Source organism: Clarias gariepinus, chromosome 15 (assembly GCF_024256425.1).
Source record: "Clarias gariepinus isolate MV-2021 ecotype Netherlands chromosome 15, CGAR_prim_01v2, whole genome shotgun sequence".
Taxonomy (NCBI): Eukaryota; Metazoa; Chordata; class Actinopteri; order Siluriformes; family Clariidae; genus Clarias; species Clarias gariepinus.
Window position 1 is genome coordinate 22132092 of NC_071114.1, and position 20407 is coordinate 22152498.

The window sequence follows — 20407 nt, forward strand, 5'->3', positions numbered from 1 at the left end:
TATTGGATATAATGACAGATTTTCCCGAACAGCGCTCTGACTACAGAGTTATTGACACATGCTAAAATTAAAACAGGTCTTTGTATTTCTGAAAGACTTTTAATAAGTGAGTCGATTCGGTGAACTGAAAGCCCAAAGGTTATAAAATGTGAATTCAACTCTTAGAATCGACTCGGGTGAAAGAGTCGCATCACTTGCACCACTGTCCTGTTCGTTTCATGCGTCTAGTGACAGCGAGTTACGTGTAAAACCTGTACAGTAGTGTAGTGTAGTGTAGTATGTCCAAACCCTGAGCAGTCCTGGGTGTCACGGTATCTGACGCGCTGTTTAGTGCGGTTTCAGAGGTAGACTCATCTGCGGTTCGGGCTAGAAGCTTTCGTGGGACTTAAACCGGAAACCAAACTTTTTTTTTTTTTTTCATCTCAAACTTGTTTCGTTGCTCAGTCGAAAAGAGGAAAACACACACACACACACACACAACGATGAGCAGAAGCAGCAGGGCACCGTTACCATGCGCAGTTCCTCCTTTCTCAGCTTCCCATCATGTCGGCTGTGAGAAAGTTCTCAGCAAAACGAAGTGAAATATCCACATTTGGCTCTAAATAAAGTGGCGTCGAGTGTTTTTTTTTTTTCCTTCTCTTTTTTTCTCCTTTACATAACGGAGTCTTAGTGTTTTATCATGGGAGATGTGAGTATGAGTTATTTTCTCTTTTTGCGCTTCCTGGTTCTTCTGTCGTCTTTCTGGTAACATCATCACTTCGCAACTCAGGTCTGCATTTACACCTAGAGTAGTGCCGTGAAGTCTGTGGAGGTGATATAAGGGTTTAATTGTGTTCAGGAGATACTGTAGGTTTTATAAGACCTTGTGTTACTTTAACATTTTGTGACTTTATTTCAATTTTAATCTGCAGTGCAGTTTTAAACTAGTAAAAAGTCAACTACTAGACTGTAATATAATCATATTCAAGCTTCATTTGGAGCAACTAATGCATCTATCTATCTATCTATCTATCTATCTATCTATCTGTTTATCTATCTATCTATCTATCTATCTATCTGTCTGTCTATCTAAATGTCTATATGTCTGTTTGTTTTTCTATCTATCTATCTATCTATCTATCTATCTATCTATCTAAGTTCATGAGGTGTTTCTGAGGATGCATTTAACACTTTACACCCATACATGGACTGGTGACTTGTCACTAAGGGCGTGTAGTTATCCCATATCAGTGCACTCGAATTACTGTTTATGATTCAACCAAACATACATATTTTTGCAAAATATAAAAGCATTTAGCCCTGTTTTATTGCAAATGCAACAAGACAAATTAGGTTGTCATCCTAAACACGCCAAACAGACCCAGGTCTTAACCAGTAATCATGACACTAGGAAAAGGAACACAACACGGGGAAAAAGCGAGCCTCGTCTCTCAAGATCGAGACTGATAAACAGCCAAGCATGTGGGAATAAATTTTATGTCGTGGTGCTGGAATTTTCTACAGCATACGTGTGATATGTGTGATCTACTGTAGCTATCAATGTTATTTTGTGAGCAGCTACAGGTAAAGGAATCCTGAATACAGACAGCACTGATATCCTTGTAAACACTTAGAAGGAAGATGTGGTTTAACTGGACAAACTAATAAGGGTGAAATAAGGAACAGTGAACACAATGAGAGAAAGCGGTAAATGACGAGATGAGACGGAGATGAGGAGGAAGTAAAAAAAACCCGAAACATTTACAGTATCATGTGTGCAACGGATAAGTCATATGGTGAATTATATGATTGTTTTTATATATTTTGATTCAGTCTTAATAAAAAATATTGCATAATTTTAGGTTGACAAGAATGCACAACATGCCACAAGAAACAAAAGTTTAGTATCTAAACATAAAATATTTTAGTATCCGATTAGCTGCATGTATTTAGCTTTATTTTATGACTAGGAGAATATATTATAATATATATTTTGTGTTTGTGGAACACAGTTTGTCAGTGTTGAAAAAGTACTGATGACACAAAAGTGTATTGCAACACATCTCAAAATACGACATTTTACAAACCATTAATCGATGTAGAAAATACTCCCACTTCATCCAGATATTGTGTCTTGTTGCTGCCCTGTCAATTGTTTTCACACCTATCTTGGGCACTTGCTACGAGAACGTTGGTGGAAATTTTCAAATCCTCATTCAGCTCGTAGTTTGCGTTCCTATGTACTGTATATTCTGTTCACTTTGGCTTTGCCAGATAAAATGAGTGTATGTGAGTCTAGAGAATAGGCCCGAAGAAAGTTTATCGCCACATAAGCGCATGTTCTCAGACAGAACCAGCGTTTCTCCTGTACTAGGTTGGCCAGGTATGCCATAATGACATTTAAATACATTTGCATTTCTACATTTAAATATAATCACCATAAGGTTCACAGAAATGTTATTTTGGTGATTCCTGGGAAGATGAATTTTATGTTGAGTCAGCTGTGTGTGACTTCAGTCAGCCAGTCAGTGATAAAGACGTGTGTTATACTGTCCAAAAGATAAAACAGATAAAACTACACATTTGGTGTCTTTCCTTTTTTAGTAATAATCTGATAGGTTGGTTGGAAGCATATGCAAAAGCCTGCATTGAATAAGGAATTACAGGAGAATGTTGGCTAACACTGTTTTACAGCAGCCCTTTCTGCTGTTGCACCAGTATCCTGCAGTACAGTGTGAGTCTTTTGCCATCTCGATTTAAATATCTTGTGATTATTTAGGGTATAGTGGCTGTATCAGGGTTAGGGGCAAAAATGTAGATTCAGTGTGTATTTTTGTCATGGCTTACACTCAGGCCTGTGTAGCAAAAAGGCGGTTACTGCACTCTGAGAGAAAGTTTCAGTTTCAGGAAACGTAAAGTAAAAGAGGAAGTCGTGCATTTTGCAGCACTAAAATGGGAGTCGATATTAACCCTGGCTGTGTAGCTGTGCAGATGTTCTATCTGTCCGAAACGTCTACTTTGGCGAGGTGTGCTAAAAATGCAGCTGTGTTTCCTTTTAGACATAAACCAGTGCATTCCTTAATTTCATTATTTAATTCTGTAATATTAACCAGTGCTTGGATCTGGAGTCCCTGTCTGCCTCTGTGCCCTGTGATGAGCCTACGAAGCTATGAGGTGGCGCCTGGTTCAGGCTGTGTTTATTGAATGATAATGAGGGAATGGAAACTCAAGCTCTATTTAACATGGCAAGGAAAGAAAGACTAGCTGCCTGCAGTGCCATCAGGCTGTAGATGTGGGGCACTTATGTGAGGATTCATAAAATATACAAAACTAGGGGCCTTTTCTCAGTTTTGTTATATTTATAAACATTTTTTTAATCCATAGTTTTTAAGCCTGAGTGTCCATAGCAGAGGTCAAACTAAGGTCACGCTGGTTATCTTCAATGTAAATGGGGCAAACAGACACAAGTCTAAAACAGGAAACTCAGGTACTAGAACAAAAAATACAGATAGGGGAAATACAAGGCTATACAAATGTCATGAAAGAGAGTGAAGCTAGACAAGCTAACCAACCAACCACAAGATCAGACAGAGAGAGGATAAAAACAGAAACTATAAACTGTACATGTACTAGATGTGTCCGCGTGGATTTTAATTTCACGCTCATAAGCGTGTTTTAAAAAATGTACAAAGAAATCTGTTGAATTTGGAATTAACTAAAATTCTTACGTGTTACCACAAAGTGCGCGGAATTAAGGTATAAGATTGCGTTTATTAATTACATTACAATAGCACACTCATAAGCACATATTTAAAAATTTATTCAACGTCTGATGAATTTTGAGATGAACTAGTGATTTTTTTCAAGGTCGATTTGTTTATAATATAAGGGATTTTTCCATTTAAATTTCAAATTAGCATATTGTCTCTTAACGTGGGCCAATTGCAATAAAACAAAGTCTATATGTTATCTTAAGCTAAGTGTGAAAACCTTTTGTTTAGTATTTTTGGCATATATGTGATGCGTGCACAAAGAAAGACAAACAGATAAACAAAAATTCTTATCCCCCAATTATATTTCACAAATATCTTCAATGTACAGACATGCCAACTTTACAGTTTTATCATATATCTATAATATATAATATATCAATATAGCATATATCTCTGTAAGCCATATATATATATATATATATATATATATATATATATATATAAATACACACTCAGTTCCCTTTTGAGAGCTCCTTTGTATGAGGGTGTTCAAACCCAAGTGTTATGAGAGTTCTCATGAATGAAGGCAATTCTTTTACGAGCACAAATTGCACATTACAGGAACTCAGGTCGGAGTATTTGCCACAACCCCCTGTACAGTCCTGACCCTGCTCCAAGGCATTTTCACATGTTTGGCTCATTAAAGGAGTTCCTGAGAGGCCAGCGTTTCAGATGTGAAGCAGACAGTTTGTAGGTCTGGTGTACTGAAACGTGTGTTAGTGTAGTAGGGATTATAAAGAGAAATAGAGGTAGTTTTTTACTCTTATAAACTCTGCAAAATCAGAAGTTTTGGTTTGACGCAAACTATATATTTTTCTTGGTGCTGTCTTGAAGAACTGGCACACGCCACCTCGATAATGCGTTTAATAATAGAGCAGCTAGTGACTCTTTGGTATTCGTCTAGGCATTGTTTGTGGCTCCACTACACGTCGGCCGAGTATGTCTCAATTCCTGTTCAAGCTGTAGTGAAAGAATTTAGTTTCCTCTTTTTTACTCAACTGTAAACGCTTTTGGACAATCAGATGGTAACTTATTGCTCAAACTCTGGTTGCAGGAATATTTACGCATTAAATTCAAGTTTTCTTTTTTACCCAGTTGTGCTTTTTGAACTCTGCAAGGTGTTTAATTGGTTGGTTTAATTTCAGCTGATAACAGAAAGCAACTCGGATTCAGCTGTCCTGTTTACTTGTTAATATTTAAAGTTGAAACAATGCCTTATCAAACTTTGTACAGCAATTTAAACAATATACTTATAATTCATTCTAAAATACCAAATATTTTAAGTTTAGAAGGAACCTTGAGCCTTGTGCTTAAATGGCAATGTAACAGAAGTGCTGCTAAAAAAAAAAAATCAGAGCGTTTTAAATATACAAAATGAACCGGTTTCATAAACTTTCTTTCACCTTGTTCCTCAAAGGTCAAAATTTTCTCATGAGCAAATGATTTGTTCAGACTCTTTGTTCATGTTTATTATAGCAACTGAGACACATTTTAAAAAGTGTTTAGTGTTGTATAATCTTAAAATGGATCGTTTTTGTCTAAATATTATAAACGTGTTAAGAAGGCGATCGGAGGAAACCACCCATGCACGCGGATGATCCGACTTTACAGGCATGTTGGTCGGAACCCAGCAGGTCAGCCCTTTCTACAGAGGACAATATTAGATTTATCCCAGATGCAGCCATTCACTTCGCTGCGTGCAGCTTTTATCCAGAACACATGTTCTTTAAGGTGTGACTTGCTCAAAAAAGTTATGAATTCTAAGCTGACTTTTGTTAAATATTAGATTAGATTATTTATTTATTCATTTATTTATTTATTCATTTATTTATTTTGACAGAAGTGTTGATTAATTTTTCATGCCAACAGCTCTGACTGCCAAATTTATAACAATGCACCAATACTAGTGTGTTATCTTATAAAGTAACAACTCACAAAGAGACTAGTTTAGTGAAGTAAAAAAAATTTTGTAGTGTGTGTAATCAATGGTACGTATGATCATGTTTTGTGTTTAGTGTTTTTCTAAGGATTCTTTGTTGTTAACGTGTATATAACAGAGTGGGATGTCAAGTTTTCTGACACTGGAAGGTCTCTAGGTCAAAAGGGATTCATGTTTTTTTTCTGTAATATTACAAGCTGCAGTTACTTACTTAACTTCATCAGTTTATTCCTCCTATAACTTAATCGAGAACAGGAACTTGTTTTGTGGAAGCTGAGTGACTTCAAAAAGCACATGGATTCAGATTTCTTTCTCTTTTTTTCCTGCCTTTATTTTTATACCTTAAGGTTCACCCTTTGCATTAATATCTGTGGTCAAGCACAGTCAGCCTGTTCCATATCTCAGTTGGTGAATCCGTTCTTAGAGCAGAGCTTCCTGTTTGTCTCCCCTTTAAGATAGTCACTGATCATTTCCTGCCTAAACCTAAAAGCCTGAACCTTCGCATCTGCTGTAGGCCACTGACAGGCGTTTCTGTCACATTTCACATTAGTTTGTTTAACGCTCAAAGCCAATTGCCGCCGAGTGTCCAAACTGCGTTTATGCAGTATAGATTTTTCCACTGTGAGTCTTCAGCAGCGGGGGCGTTGCGATGCAGCGTGCACCGTGCTCCAGTTTTCCCGTCTGTATGTGCAAAACAAAAGAGCCTCTCCGATGTCCACCCCCACCTCTCCTTCCTCGATAGAGACAGCCAGAGACTGCGTTGGCTCGGTTGAGTAAGGACGTTTTTTTCCTGCACAAAGGCATTGTGTGGCACGGTGCAACTCCTATTATTCTGTCCCTTTTTTCCCCCTCTGTCGGACAGCTGCGCCTTCCCTGTTAGCGCTAACCCATCCCTGCTTTTTCCTAAGGCAAAGAGAAAGTGGAAAAAAAAACAGCCCTGATGACCCTTTAAAGAGACATACTGAAAGACATTTCCTCTTCTCTTAGTGAAAACCAGTGAATTTAAAACTGGTGGATTATTGTTTTTTTAAACAAGTTTATCATAGCAGTTTCATTTAACCGCTGCTGCCGCAGATCTACTGTATAATCATATACATAACTTTATAATCTTACATATATACAAAAACTGTATAAACTTTATAATCATTAATAACCTGAAATGTGCATCATCTTGGAAGGTAGCATTCTTATAACATTGGAGAGGTATTTTCTGATATTTTATATGCTGAAAAAGATCATACGTAATGATACCTTATCAGAGGTGAATCAAACAGGAAACTATTTCATTTGGGTGCCGTCTTGGATAAAAGTGATAAGAAATCGCTGTAAAGTACAAACGGTAAATTTGCCTACTCTTTTAAGATTTATCCACTGTTACGTGAGTCATCTATAACTTCTACATCAGCAGAAAACATTAACCACAATCCACCCACCCCGTAATGCCCGCTCAGGAATTTTTAAATAAATGCAAAACGAAGCAGATGACTTGTCCCACTGTGCAACCTTGACATCCTTCCCTCCCTTTTTCTTCCCACGTGTGCTAGGATGTTAAAGATGAACCAGCCAAGCCCAAAGAAACAACGCTTAAAGGCAAAGCAGGCTGGTTGAAGAAGTGCTCAGGGAAGTTCCTGGGCAGCTACAAGGACCGCTACATCCAGTTGGACAACACGGAGATCGCAGTGTATGAAAACGAGGTAACAAGAGAACAAGTGCTGATTCACCCTGCACTGAGCAGTGTCATAAAACATGAATGTCATATCGAGAGTTCCTTGTGGTCATGAATTAAAATCCTAAAACTTTCAGATCACAAAAAGGGCAGCTCTTGAGAAAGGTCGGGTCCGGTACAATGTTGAAAGGTGCCGTGACTCTGTTTGTTAACACCCCACAAACTGCATGTCTAAATCACCACCCGCTTGCATTAAAAAATTGTTTGCATATACAAACCATTCATACCATTTTAAGCGTGCACAGACATACAAAAATATGCCTACAATATACAGCTGGATAAAAGAAAATCATTAATATAGTAGATCTGTATGGTCCTAAATTAGTCTATATTTGTCTCCATTTGTCTAATTTGTTAACATTTTAAAATATGAAATGCTTAGCTCAAATCTTTCCTTTTACGGTGTTGTTTAAATCTGAATGTAAACAAGGCCTTTCTCTTGTTTCACGTCCACCCAGGACTTAAAGAACTGCCTGGAGCGCCTGGACTTGGAAAACTATGACAAATGCCATGAGCTACGCAGCCCCTTCAAGAAGAAATACAGGCTGATACTGATCCGGGCGCCCAAGAACGCGAATAAGGTAAGTCTCAGCGTACCCAGTTAATCATGAGTAACATTGCGATGTCAGACGTGGCACACTGCAGCAGTCTTCTTGTGTCTGTAATATAAAGAGGGGCTCTCATCGATTAACAATGCGATGCAAAGCAAGGGCAGATCAGCAGTCTCTGACGTCAGCGGTTCAATATGGCATGCGGCAAAAACACTAGGGCTTTGTGTGGGCTGCTGTGAGTCAGACCCATAACCGTGCAGTCTCATCCTGTCCCTATATCACTCATTCTTCATGGTTTATTCCCTTCTGACATTTTGCACTAGTAAGGATGAACTTTAAACAGGAATTGAGAACATGACAGCACGCAGTGAAGCTGACCGGAAGTGGTTAGTCACATGCCATGATTCGTTATGTTGAAAGGAAATCGTGCTTGCGATCGTACTAGCAAAGTCGCTAAGGTATTATAAATGAAAATGCAGGTGATCTAAAATGAGACATAAAATGGGACATCATATCTAAAGCTAAAGATCATTTTATTAGAGCACAGTTTTAATATGCTGTCGAACACATGTGAAAGAGGAACATCCTGTTTCTTATAGGCTTAGGTAACGCTCACACTCCCACCGATCATTGAGCAAAACCGCTCAGCTGATTACGAAAGAAAATGGGCAGTAACTGTTTTTAATATAGAATTTTTGTGGTCTGTTAAATTCAGCCACAGTGCGTTCTGTTGCTTTCGTATGTGTGTGTGTGTGTGTGTGTGCTAGATGGTCGGTTAAAGGTGTTTAACTGGGTTTAATAGAGTAATACTGATATCGTATATATAGAATATATTTACCATCCATTATTATTTAAAAAAGTTAATAATGGACAATCTGCCTTTCCTATAGTTGCAGGTAGATGTTTAAACATAGCTCACTGAATCTTTTTAATTGATGTTTAGTGTAATGGGCTTCATTCTGGTTGATACCCAGCAGGGATATTATTCATGCAGCAGATTCTTGTCAAGATCCCATTCAGTCTCAGACATTTTCCTTGACAGCACATGTTCTCATCTATTATAATAAGGTTAACATCGTGAAACTTTGTTCCAGCCTAAGGTTTTGCCTTATTGTTGGGAAGTCGAGATTTTAAACCTTACTGATGCTCCTACTGTATCAGCCCTGGCGTCACGTGGGAAGGACAGGGCTGATAAGGTTCAAAATCCTTCGTCTTTTCCTTATTAGATCAACACTAACCCACTGCAGGCATCTGTTAGCTCAGTTAAGCTACATTCACATTACCAGACTAAAGTGACTTAATCTGATTTTGTTACCAGAATGTGACACATTTGATTTTCTTAGGGCTTTTTGAAAGCACAAATCTGTTTTTCAGATTGGATCTGAGTCACTTACATACGTGGTCCTAAATCGGATATATATACGATATGTGGTTATGCGACCTAAATGTGAATGGTCAGAATGTGTCTCTGCGCATGCGTAGTTGACATTTTCAGTCAGCACCGGCAGCATGGAGATTTCATTTCAGTAACGGACAATGAAGAATGTAGTTAGTGAAGGGAAAGTGAAAACGTTGATTTAGCAGATATTTGGGGCAATGAATCTGTCCAGGCAAACCTGGAGGGAACGTACAGGAATAGAGCAGTGTTTGAGATAATTTTAAAGCTAATAGCAAAATGTGGCCATGTATTGCAAAACATGAGCAATGTTGATGTGTGCATACATGTCCTTTCAGAAAACCGACACGTCCACATTAGAGTCAGATAAAAGTCACCTGTAATTATAAATGTGAATTGTCATAACATGCAAATCCGATTTGACCAAAGCATCGGTATTGATCAGTGTGGCTTGTACTGTGAACATAGTCTTAAAGACAGTCAGTCTAATTAATAATAATTCATCTAATAATTCATTGCTGCTTTGCGACAATGTCAATTGTTAAAAGCGTTTTACAAATAAAATTGAATTGAATTGATTTAAAAAAACTAAACGAAAATCACAGATATTATTTTACATTTTATATGTTATTTTTTAAACTCATAAATCTAAATTATCAGTAAGGAAGTCAAAATTAGATTGATTGCTACAGTAGTTGTTGCCAGACACACAGTATTGATGGTCCATGACTTGACGCTAGTACGACTGGAATTAATTCTGAAATGTCCAGACTGAAGGAGGCAACAGTGCATCACTGTAAGGGTACATTTTCCATCTCGGTGTGGTTTTTCTGGGTGGGTGAGAACACAGCAATCACACTGCGGTCATACCAAAACAACCACTGCAGAAGCGTCTGAGGGAGCTGGTCTCAGTCTGCTTCCAAGTGAATTGAAGAGAGTCTAAGTGCAAAGGTAAAGAATCGATTCGAAACTCAGGAAACGAAGCAAACATGCTTTTATTTTTGTAGATGTGTGCTGCGAAACTGAGCTGCTGACACAAATAGAGTAAAAGGGCAGAGCTGTAGCAGACAGACATGAGATGTGCTCTGAAGGTTGGGACCAAAAATAAACACTGGCTTGTGTTTTAGTGATTTTTGTAATTTTGCAATGGTTTTTATGTTTTAGTTCTTGTGAAAAGTACATTTTCAACCCTTTGTTGGTGTTTTTATAGATTTTTAAAACTAGGCTAAGTGTGATAAGCCTGGAATCTCCCTAAGGAATCTGGTGTCTTTTAACCCAGAAAAGGTTACTCATTGTAGTTTTTTTTTATTTTTACATTTATTATTGTCTACTTGTGTTTTGCTCAACCTTTGATGTCATTATCACATGTCCTAATTTACTAATGCACCAGTTTCCATTGTCTCAATTCCTTTTACATTAGTGAATAGTCGCACAATTTTTTTAACAAGTCTGTAATCCTCCATGAACTGTGATCTTTGAGCTCTAGTAGAATTACAAAAGAGATACCCAAGTAGTGCAACAGGCAGTATTGCTAACAGATGATGAAAATTAAGGTTTGGCGAGTTCCTCAGAGCTCAGCAGCTGTAAAAAGAATGTGTGCGCGTGTGTGTGTGTGTGTGTGTGTGTGTGTGTGTGTGTGTGTGTGTGTGTGCGCGTATGCGTAAAGTCTGCTTGTCACTTTTTCCTCTCACTTGAACACAGTGACCAGCCAGCTGTATGAGTCAGACGTATAACTTCGTTTTAACCCTTAACCCCATAAGCTGTAGTTCGAAAGAAAATGAGGTCTGGAAGCCTAAAGACTCAATAACAATTGCACATTCAGAAAGTTTGATGTCTATAGATTCTGAATATGGTTTATTTTGGATAAGTGAAGCGTCTGGAATACAGTCTGCTTTAGACACACAGGCTGAGTTCAGCAGCAACTAGGATGTCTATCGCAATTCGTTAAAACGCCACTTAGAAGAACAATGGACCAAAGAATTAAAAAAAGGATTCTGGGGATTTGGGGGTTATATAAGAACACAAGTTTTATTTGCTCAGACTAAATAATTTATTGCTTCTTTATGGTCATTTTAACCTTTAGATTTTCTTTTGTTTAAATGTAAAAATGACTGGTGATACAGAAAATATTTGTATTTCCATGACCTGAGCACAGTGGTATTTTTATGATAATATCACATGTCGTAATATTTAAGGGATAGAAATAATGGGAATTTTTTTCCATGTGGGTCTGCAGTGTGCTTTTATGGTTTAAAGTCACATAGACGAACACTACTGTTGATATTGTGCTATGGTTTAACACACATGCGTGATCAGACAGGCTTCCGCACCATTTACTTCTTCAAAATACTGTACCGAGTAATACTATTACTGTATGGCTGCTTTTCCCAGGCACCCTGTGGTTTTTAGTACTAACTTTGTTATAGATTTTTTTATAACAGACCTTATTACTGAGTATAACAACATTTCTGACTTTTAAACATCAGTATTCCACAACAAGATTAAAAGTTACAGAAAAACATTTATATGCCAGAAAATTAAGTAGCATATCATATGCGATCACTTTTATAAATGACAAAACAAAATGAAAGCTGCTGGGTTTTGCATGCCAAAAAAGGTGCAGCTATAACAGTCAGAGCATTTAGAACTGTGGGTGGATCTGCAGGATGCTGAGTAAAACTATGAACTTTACCTGACACTAAAAGGACCCCAAAGTGTCATCACGTCAAATACTGATTTGTTTCAGTTACTGTTTACTGGGCTTTATAGTTATTTTCTTTTCTGAAGGCATTCTTGCTCTACAGCATTTATCGCATGTGCCTAAGACTTTTGCACAGTACTGTGATATATACACCGGATCAAATATTTTACTCCGCTGATTCCTCTGTCACTTTTGTCTGGCTGTGACGTCGTAAAAAAATTCACAGCCCTTACCCTTAAGACTCTTGCTGCCTCAGGATAGGATGCAGTAAATTTTAGCTATGTAGTCATTTATCATTGTAAAAATGATAGGTCATGTTGCAATTCAATATCGTATGACAGCTATCACAATACATAGCCTGAGAGGCATTGCACTGCTGACCAGAAATAAACCTACCTACAGTAACAGCACTTTTATTCGTTTTTCGCTTTGATGGTCACATTAATCACCAGAATGGAGAAAAATGTCATCTTTTTGTTGTTGTCTAGTTTGTGTAAACGTATCCCCATAGTTAGAGTCAGTTAACCTGTTGTTTACTGACAGGAGTAGAAGCTGATCTGTTCTTTTTCTCTTGTAGCCCCTCCAACCAAAGGTTATCTGTTCTGTTGACGCTTTTCCGTTCATCAAGTTTGTAAAAAGTGATTATTTGAGTGACTGAATCCTTCCTGAAATAGATGAAAACCCTTCAAGCTCTTTGATGAATAAGGCATTTCCATTCACCTCGGAGTGTTTTTGTTTTTTGCACCATTATGCGTGAACTCTAGAGACAGCAGTTTGCGAAATACTCAATCCTGCCAACCTGGCACCAGCAAGCATGCCACGATTAAAATCAGAGATCATGTTTTTCCCATCAGGGCTCCAGATGGTGACCGAAAGGGCCGCCAGTGCGCCTTATGTTTTTATCTTGTGACAAGTTTTATCCCGACAGTAGCCGGTGGAGACTGTCAACTATTTAAAAAAATTAATAAATCTCTGAGTCAAATTGTGAAAGTTCTCAGGTTATATTCATCTCAGCCAGACTTGGCTTGTATTTAGTTATCATTATTAGATAATGCTTAAAAAGCACAGCTAAGTTTTGTACCCATGGCTCTAGTTTAAATCAGCGTGGGTTCATGAGTCGTGGGTTCAAAGGCTCCTGTGGAGTAGGGGTAACTCTGTGGTTAGGTCTACTGAACAGAAGGTCAAAGGTTCAAACCCTCGCACCACCAAGCTACCACTGTTGGGTCCTTGAGAAAGGACCTCAACGCTCAGATGTGTAATGAGATAAATTTAAGTCACTCTGGAACAGGATAAAATGCTGTAAATGTAAAGATTTATGTTTGTCTGGAGCCCGGTCCTTTCTGATGTGACAAACTGAACCAATTGACCTGATGTTATGCCTAGTGCAGCTGCCTCATTAGTCACTGATTAGATGAGATAACGACTGCATAAAGAAACAGTTGTAGGAGTGTTCCTAATAACGTGAACAATGTGTGTACAAGGAATCACTGGAATTAGTTTTCTTTAATTTACCATGGTATATACTTTAAAATGAATGTTTAAAACAATAAAAAAGGCCAAACTATGATATTATCTGTTATGAATTGTTTGTCATTCGCCATGGATTAAGAATTTACATTGTTTATTTCGTTAGTAATGTAATGTGAATTGTTTATAATAATTTTGAAAAAACAGAGATCTATAGAACTGGGTTGTAAGAAGCTGGATCTAGACATTTAAGAATTCACTTTTGTCAACATGCGTAGAATAATGCATGCTGTATGCGAGGCATTTACAAAGCAATTATTCAATCATTTAAATAATAAAATCTTGGGAGACATATAATTTTTTTATTTTAATTTTTTTTTATTTTGCTTGTAGGTCAGTGATATCAAACTGCAGGCTCAAAACCCGGAAGAGAAAGAAGCTTGGATCAAAGCACTCAGTGATGGCATCAACAGGGCAAAGAATAAAATCTTTGATGAGGTATCTAACTGCTTTGTATTTTAAATTTTAAAATTGCAAAGCAAGCAGAATCATTATTTATAAGACGTTCTTAAAAATGTAACCTAAGCACTTCACCAAAGACTTTGATTTTATTAATGACTTTAGCCTCCTGTGGGACAAGCTCAAATACTGTATACTTATGTCTGGCAGTTTAGTATTTATAATTTCTCAAACAAAATGTGATATATTAATTAACATGTACTGTATTTTATATTATAATATATTTTATTCATATGATGGTGATCACATAATAAAAAAGTCAACATTTTTCGTTGCAGGTAAAAGTAGATGAAAGTTTATCTTTAGATCATGTAACACGTTCTCGGCCGAAAGGAAACCGTAGCAGAAGACCACCAACCAGAATACACATGAAGGAGGTAGGCTAAGGCATTTTAAACACCATCAGGGGAATGTACTGTTCAATAATGTACTGTACTGTACACAGGTATATTTGATAATAACACTGGAAGTTAAGTGTCCTGGCTTTACTGATTAAAGTTTTGATTTTTTTAAGACTGCAAGCATTTCATCAGATGGAATTTTGAGACTGGACCTTGACACTGTTGACAATATGCCTAACGGTGATCACGTCTTAATGGGTGGCACTGATGGAGAAGCCAAAGTGGCTCCAGCTAAATCCTTCGATGCTATTCCAGAGGAACCTGAAAGTGAGGCACCTCAGAAGAAAGTATTGAAGCCTCCAATGCCTCCATCGAAGGAGAACAAGCCCAGTGAAAGCCAAGACAGTGAAAGCAAAAATGATGAACCTGCACCACAGAAGAAGATCCTCATGCCACCAATGCCACCATCAAAGGATCAGAAACCAGCTGAAAATACAGAAGAGGAAAAGAAAAGTGAGGAGGTGACAGTTGTAGAACCTCCCATGCCTCCTTCAAAGGAGAATAAACCCAGAAAAAATGCCAGTGGGGATGCCAGTGAAGACACTGCTTTGGTGAATGGTGAGCCAGAAGCAGCAACCACACCTGCCAAGACCAGTCCAGTTCAAGGTGAAACAGATGCACCTGAAACCATCCATCCTCCCAGTCCACCATCCAAAGACATGAAACCCAAGCAGGCACTTAACCTAAATGATAAAGACACACTTTCAGAAGATGAAGGGATTACCAATAAGGAAATTGATGAAAAAGATGAGGCAGAATCAGTTAAGATAGAAGACAAACCATTCACTCTATCCAATAATGTCCCAAAGCCCCAAGGAGTGATGTGGGATTCACCTTCTCCAGCAGTGGAAAAAAGTTCTGTTGAGCAAAATGCTAAAAAGTCTGCTCAAACTGTACTAACAACAGTAACGATTGAACCTATAAAACCTGCCAATAACATTAAATTAACCCCACATTCAACTCCAGAGCTTGTTAAAAAGAGTGCTCTCCCCCCTGCTCCACCAAAAAAGAAACCCGTTAAACCACCTGTCAAAATGGAAGACCAGGTTGTCCAGGATGACTCCTCGGTTGAAAAAGGCTCTGACAACGTGCCATCAGATGAAACAACACCTGCCTCTCAAGAATCAAAAGAAGAACGCAAGGTTATTGTATTGAGTCTCAGTAATTCAGCAGCAAATGAGGACCTAGAGGATAGCTCTGGAGAAAAAGCAGAAGTAAAGTCTATAGACAGTGGTCAGCTCTCTGCTGAAGACTCTGAAAGTAGTGATCAAGTTACACCATCCACAGATAAGCTGCAGAGTAGCCTGGAAGTTTTAACTGTCGTGACCAGCGAAGAGGAACTGGAGACACCACCAGACAGCAAGATCCAGAAAATTGAGGATCCACTTTCAGCCACCCTAGCTATTGAAGTCGAAACCACTATGGATGACTCCAGCCCTGTTTTTGCAGAAAATACATGCCCCGCTCAGATTTCTACCAATGCCGCATCACCAGACTCCACCTTAAAGAAACGGTCTGTATCCACAGGAGATCTTCTTCAGGAGATGATGGGCTTGCAAAGTAAAGTGTCCTTGGAGCTTGAGGAGACAGGAGAGCTGCTGGGGAAAATAGCACCCCGAGGTTCACCCGAAGCTGGGCAAGACAGCGAAGGGGTAACAGACCCTGAGATCCTTCTTGCTACAGCAATGGAGAAACTTAAAAAAGCTGACCAGTTCTTGAGAGAAGCCAAGAGTTTGAAAGAGCAGGAGAACAAGAGCAGTAATAGAACAAGCTGGTAATTGCAGAAGATGAAGATATTGGGGCAATACTGTGTTAATGGAATCACAAACCTTATAAATGTTCAAGTGCAATTATACCACCATTATTTTTAATACAGGACCATTGCAAAGTTAATGGGTCTATTTGAAACTGTTTTATAACCAGGTACCATGGACTAAACTAGGGATCCAATACTGAGTATTGATATCAAACCAACATTGCCCAGGAAAGCTGGATCTGTGAAACCATTAATGATGCTTTTCAACTTGATTTATGAGCCCAGTTAATGTCCATGATAAGAGAGATTGTGGAAACATAGGCAAAAATGATTCTCAGTGGATTTCAACATGTGTTCCTGTTTTTAGAATTATACTGTCTGATTTTTTTCTGCAATGGGTTACCATGATGCTTCTCTTCATGGCAGTTTTCAGTTAAAGGCTTCAAGCACGATTATGGCAATTTAATAGGATGGTGTTGCACCCAAATTTCCGCTCTGTGCTGTACACAGTACCATAGAGCATTTTACTTTAAAATTCCACAAACTAGCACAAAGGCAAGGCCACACAATAACGAAACTAGTGTCAGGTTACATAGCCTTAGCTAAAAATAATGCAATGGCCTTGTTCGGGGTTATGATAAAGTACATGGGAACTAGCAACTTCCTGACTGATATGCATCACTTTTATCTATTTCAAAGTTTATAAAGTGAGCATCATGAAAACATATTTTCATACTGACACCACTCATTTTGGATTCATCATCTTATCTCGAATTGGTTCAATTAGCTCCCATGTTATGCTAACAGCTATTGTCCTAACGTTACATTGTCTTTTTAAATATTGTTTTTTACGAATCAGGGCATGTAGCTTTTTAGTTTGTTATTATCAGTGTTTTTATATAGAAAATGCAGAACATGATACAATGACTTAGTAAATAATAGAATTAACCCCCTTTTTGTATGAAATACTGGTTATAGTTTAATACTATATTTTTATTTTAAACAAAAAAAAGTATATATTGTGATTAGATCATGTGGAACAGGTCATGACCCTGCATTTTATAGATATAGGCTACTTAGGTGAAACATTACTGAAACAACCTAAAAAAAGTATTTTTCTGAGTTTCCACATAACATTTATAGTTACATTGTATAGCAAAATATTACCGCATTATTTTTTATAAATGATCTCCTTTTGTAAATAACATGTTTACCAATTAATTGCTTAATATTTAAGTTATTAATAGTCTACCATCCTGGTTTCTGTCCTTTAAAGTAAAAAAAAAAAAATCTAATATCAAATTAACTTGAGATCCCAATTTACTGAAATAATAAATTATGTTTGCTATTGAAATGATAAGAAGATCTATGATTATATATTGTAATATATTATTTGTCAGTGACTGCATTTACTAACTGGACTAATACTGTATGTTTTCTAGATGTCTTGCGTTTAATGTGCAAACAATCAAAATAAAAAATTAACTCATTGCCTGCCAAGCATGTCTTAATAAAAATGTCTTTCCTACTGTGGATATAATTTTTTTCATGTTTTTTTTTAACTCCATTTTACAGCTGCCTTACAGACACTCAAGAAAAAATTATACTTAATTGTTTCACATCCTAAAAATACATGCTTATGAAGTTTTTACAGTTTCACAATGCGACTCTTTCATTACTATATTTACCAGAAAAGAACATCTATCATTACTGACGGTGGTCAACACTAATGTACTAATGTGGATCTGAAACCTTCCTGACTTTTTGTTCATAAATACAGTTAGAATTTAAATCTAATGACAGGAATATTGCTTTTTCTCAGTTGATCACATTCCACTGAAGTCTGGTGTTTTATTGCTTTGGTGCCTCTCCTCTGGGGAGGATCAAGCATTTTCTGAATGTCTGAATAATTTGTGTTTATAGTGTTTCTATAATTATGTTGGTAAATAAGATCACACAGTGCTTTCTACACTGTACATCATTTGATTGTAAAGCATTTCAATGTTATTTTACAAAGCATCTACTATAATATATTCTTAACAGTATATTGCACTATTTAACAGTAAACTTATTGTGGGTTGCTACTTTTGCATTTGATGCCTAATGTCAGAGACAAGGGCCGCAGCAGGACGTAAGCAAATCTTTATTAACATTGCCTTATTAAACATAAACTGAAACGTGGGTAAGGACTGGAAAAACCTAGAGAATTTATCATGGGAGATAAACAGAACAACAAAAGGGAGATGAGCATAGACATTAAACAGATGGCAGATAGAAAACATGAATAAACTATGAGCTTCAATTATGTGACTAATCAAACAACATACAAAACATCTGTGAACAATTGCCGAGGGGGAAAAAAAAGAAAAAATACAAAAATGATAATCCATATTAAATAAAACATTGTCATCAATCACTGGTACAGCTGACTTTTTATGACAAATAATGTCTGGAACATTTGCATTACAAAACAGATAGGTACTGCTTTATCATATCACACAGCTTTCTCCAATTGAATTGTTGATGCAAGGCTTTAATGAACTTTAATGAACTTAGAATCACATACCAATACTGCTGTATAATTAAAATAGTATTAGCAATTATATTATTTCTTTGTAGTTGTAATTTAACTTGTTTGCGGCCAAAAAAAAAACCTTTTATAACTGTGAACTGTTTATTTGCTTTAAAGTGTCAAATCATGAGCTTGCTATATTTTTAAATTCAAACACAATTAACATATTAGTGATATTAAATTGCATATTTTTATTGCCACAAACACTCCTGCAGAAGGATTTACTCATTATGACAGATCTGTGGAAATCATGCAAAATTCTCACTGATAAAACCTAAAAGATTTCAACATTATATTTGTGAGCAACATGGTGGTATAGTGCTAAGCCCTGTCACCTCGCACCAAGATTGTGTGTTTGAATCTCTTGGCCGCTCTGTATGTATATTCTCCCTCTCCTTGGTAGTTTCCTGCAGGTACTCCAGGTCCAAAGACGTGTTGTAGGTTGGTTGGCTTTTCCAAACTTCCCATAGTGTGTGTGGATGGGTGTGTGCATGTGCAATGTGCCTACAATCTATCTATTTATCTAGCTAGCTAGCTAGCTAGCTAGCTGTTAAGATAATAATCTTAAGACTATGCCTGTTGGTCATCTTGATAGTGCTTAATCTTACGAGAGCAAAAATAATAATAAGAAATAACATTTAAAAATAAAAGTTTCAATGTACTAAAATTGTAAATTATGTTTACTATTGAAATGGCAAGACGATCCATTAAAATACTACTAAAAGTTTACTAAAAGCTTCCTAAACTAAGAAACACAACTAACATTAGTTAGGCTAACTAGCTGCCTAACATTAGAACACTTTGTTTGCAATATGTTTTATTTTTACTTTATATTTTGTATTAATTTTTTTTTAACCTGTGGAACGAATAATTTGAGTTTCCATTTTTTCTTATGGTGAAATTTGATTTATGAGTGTTTTGAAATACAAGCCTGCTTCCGGAACAAATCATGCTCATAATCCAAGGTTCCACTGTACTGTATTTTCTACAATATAATATAATACAATATAACTTATATCTTGTTAATTGAACAAAACAACTAAAATACAAAAAAGGTTAGATGAAAGGTAATATATTATGTGCAGTCATGTTTATCTGCTAAATAAACTTACAAATTCCACCTAAACAACTTGCATAAAAATTATAACTGGCATATGATTTATAATGATGTCCACAATGTATTGTATAATAGAACTGAGCTGATGTTTTCTGTTTGATCTTTATATCACTGATGTTTTGACTGTTGATAGGTTTTTTTCCCACTATAACTCTCCCCTTTTGCCACACAAGCACTAATTTAACGCAAGTGCAGCACCGACCAACAAGTTAGCCTTGGAAATGCTTAGTGTTTCCTAAAAAAACATTAAAAAAATTTTTTTCACGGTACTCTTTTACTGTTACTTAAAATAAATAATTTACTTTTATTCTACAATGTGGATGACATGGTTTCACTTGGTTATGGCTACTGACTGTCCCGCTTTACTGATCGTTCTTAATAGCATTGGTAGCTGGTTATAATATCACATCAACCAGCGTATCTTACTGGAGCATCTCCACAAAGTCTGCAGGCTCTCTGGATCTGCTCTAGGATGGTTCTAATCCTACTTGTCCTACAGATTGAAGTCTA

At 36.9% G+C, this 20407-nt stretch overlaps 1 protein-coding gene across 1 annotated transcript; it reads left to right on the forward strand.

Annotated features, from left to right (window-relative positions):
- Positions 1–200: 200 nt before the first annotated feature.
- Positions 201–17748, forward strand: plekho2 (pleckstrin homology domain containing, family O member 2). The gene is made up of 6 exons (XM_053512717.1): positions 201–688; positions 7236–7385; positions 7876–7998; positions 13926–14030; positions 14330–14428; positions 14566–17748. The coding sequence occupies exons 1-6, from the start codon at positions 680–682 to the stop codon at positions 16228–16230; spliced, it is 2151 nt and encodes a 716-aa protein (XP_053368692.1). The 5' UTR covers positions 201–679; the 3' UTR covers positions 16231–17748.
- The last annotated feature ends 2659 nt before the right edge of the window (positions 17749–20407 follow it).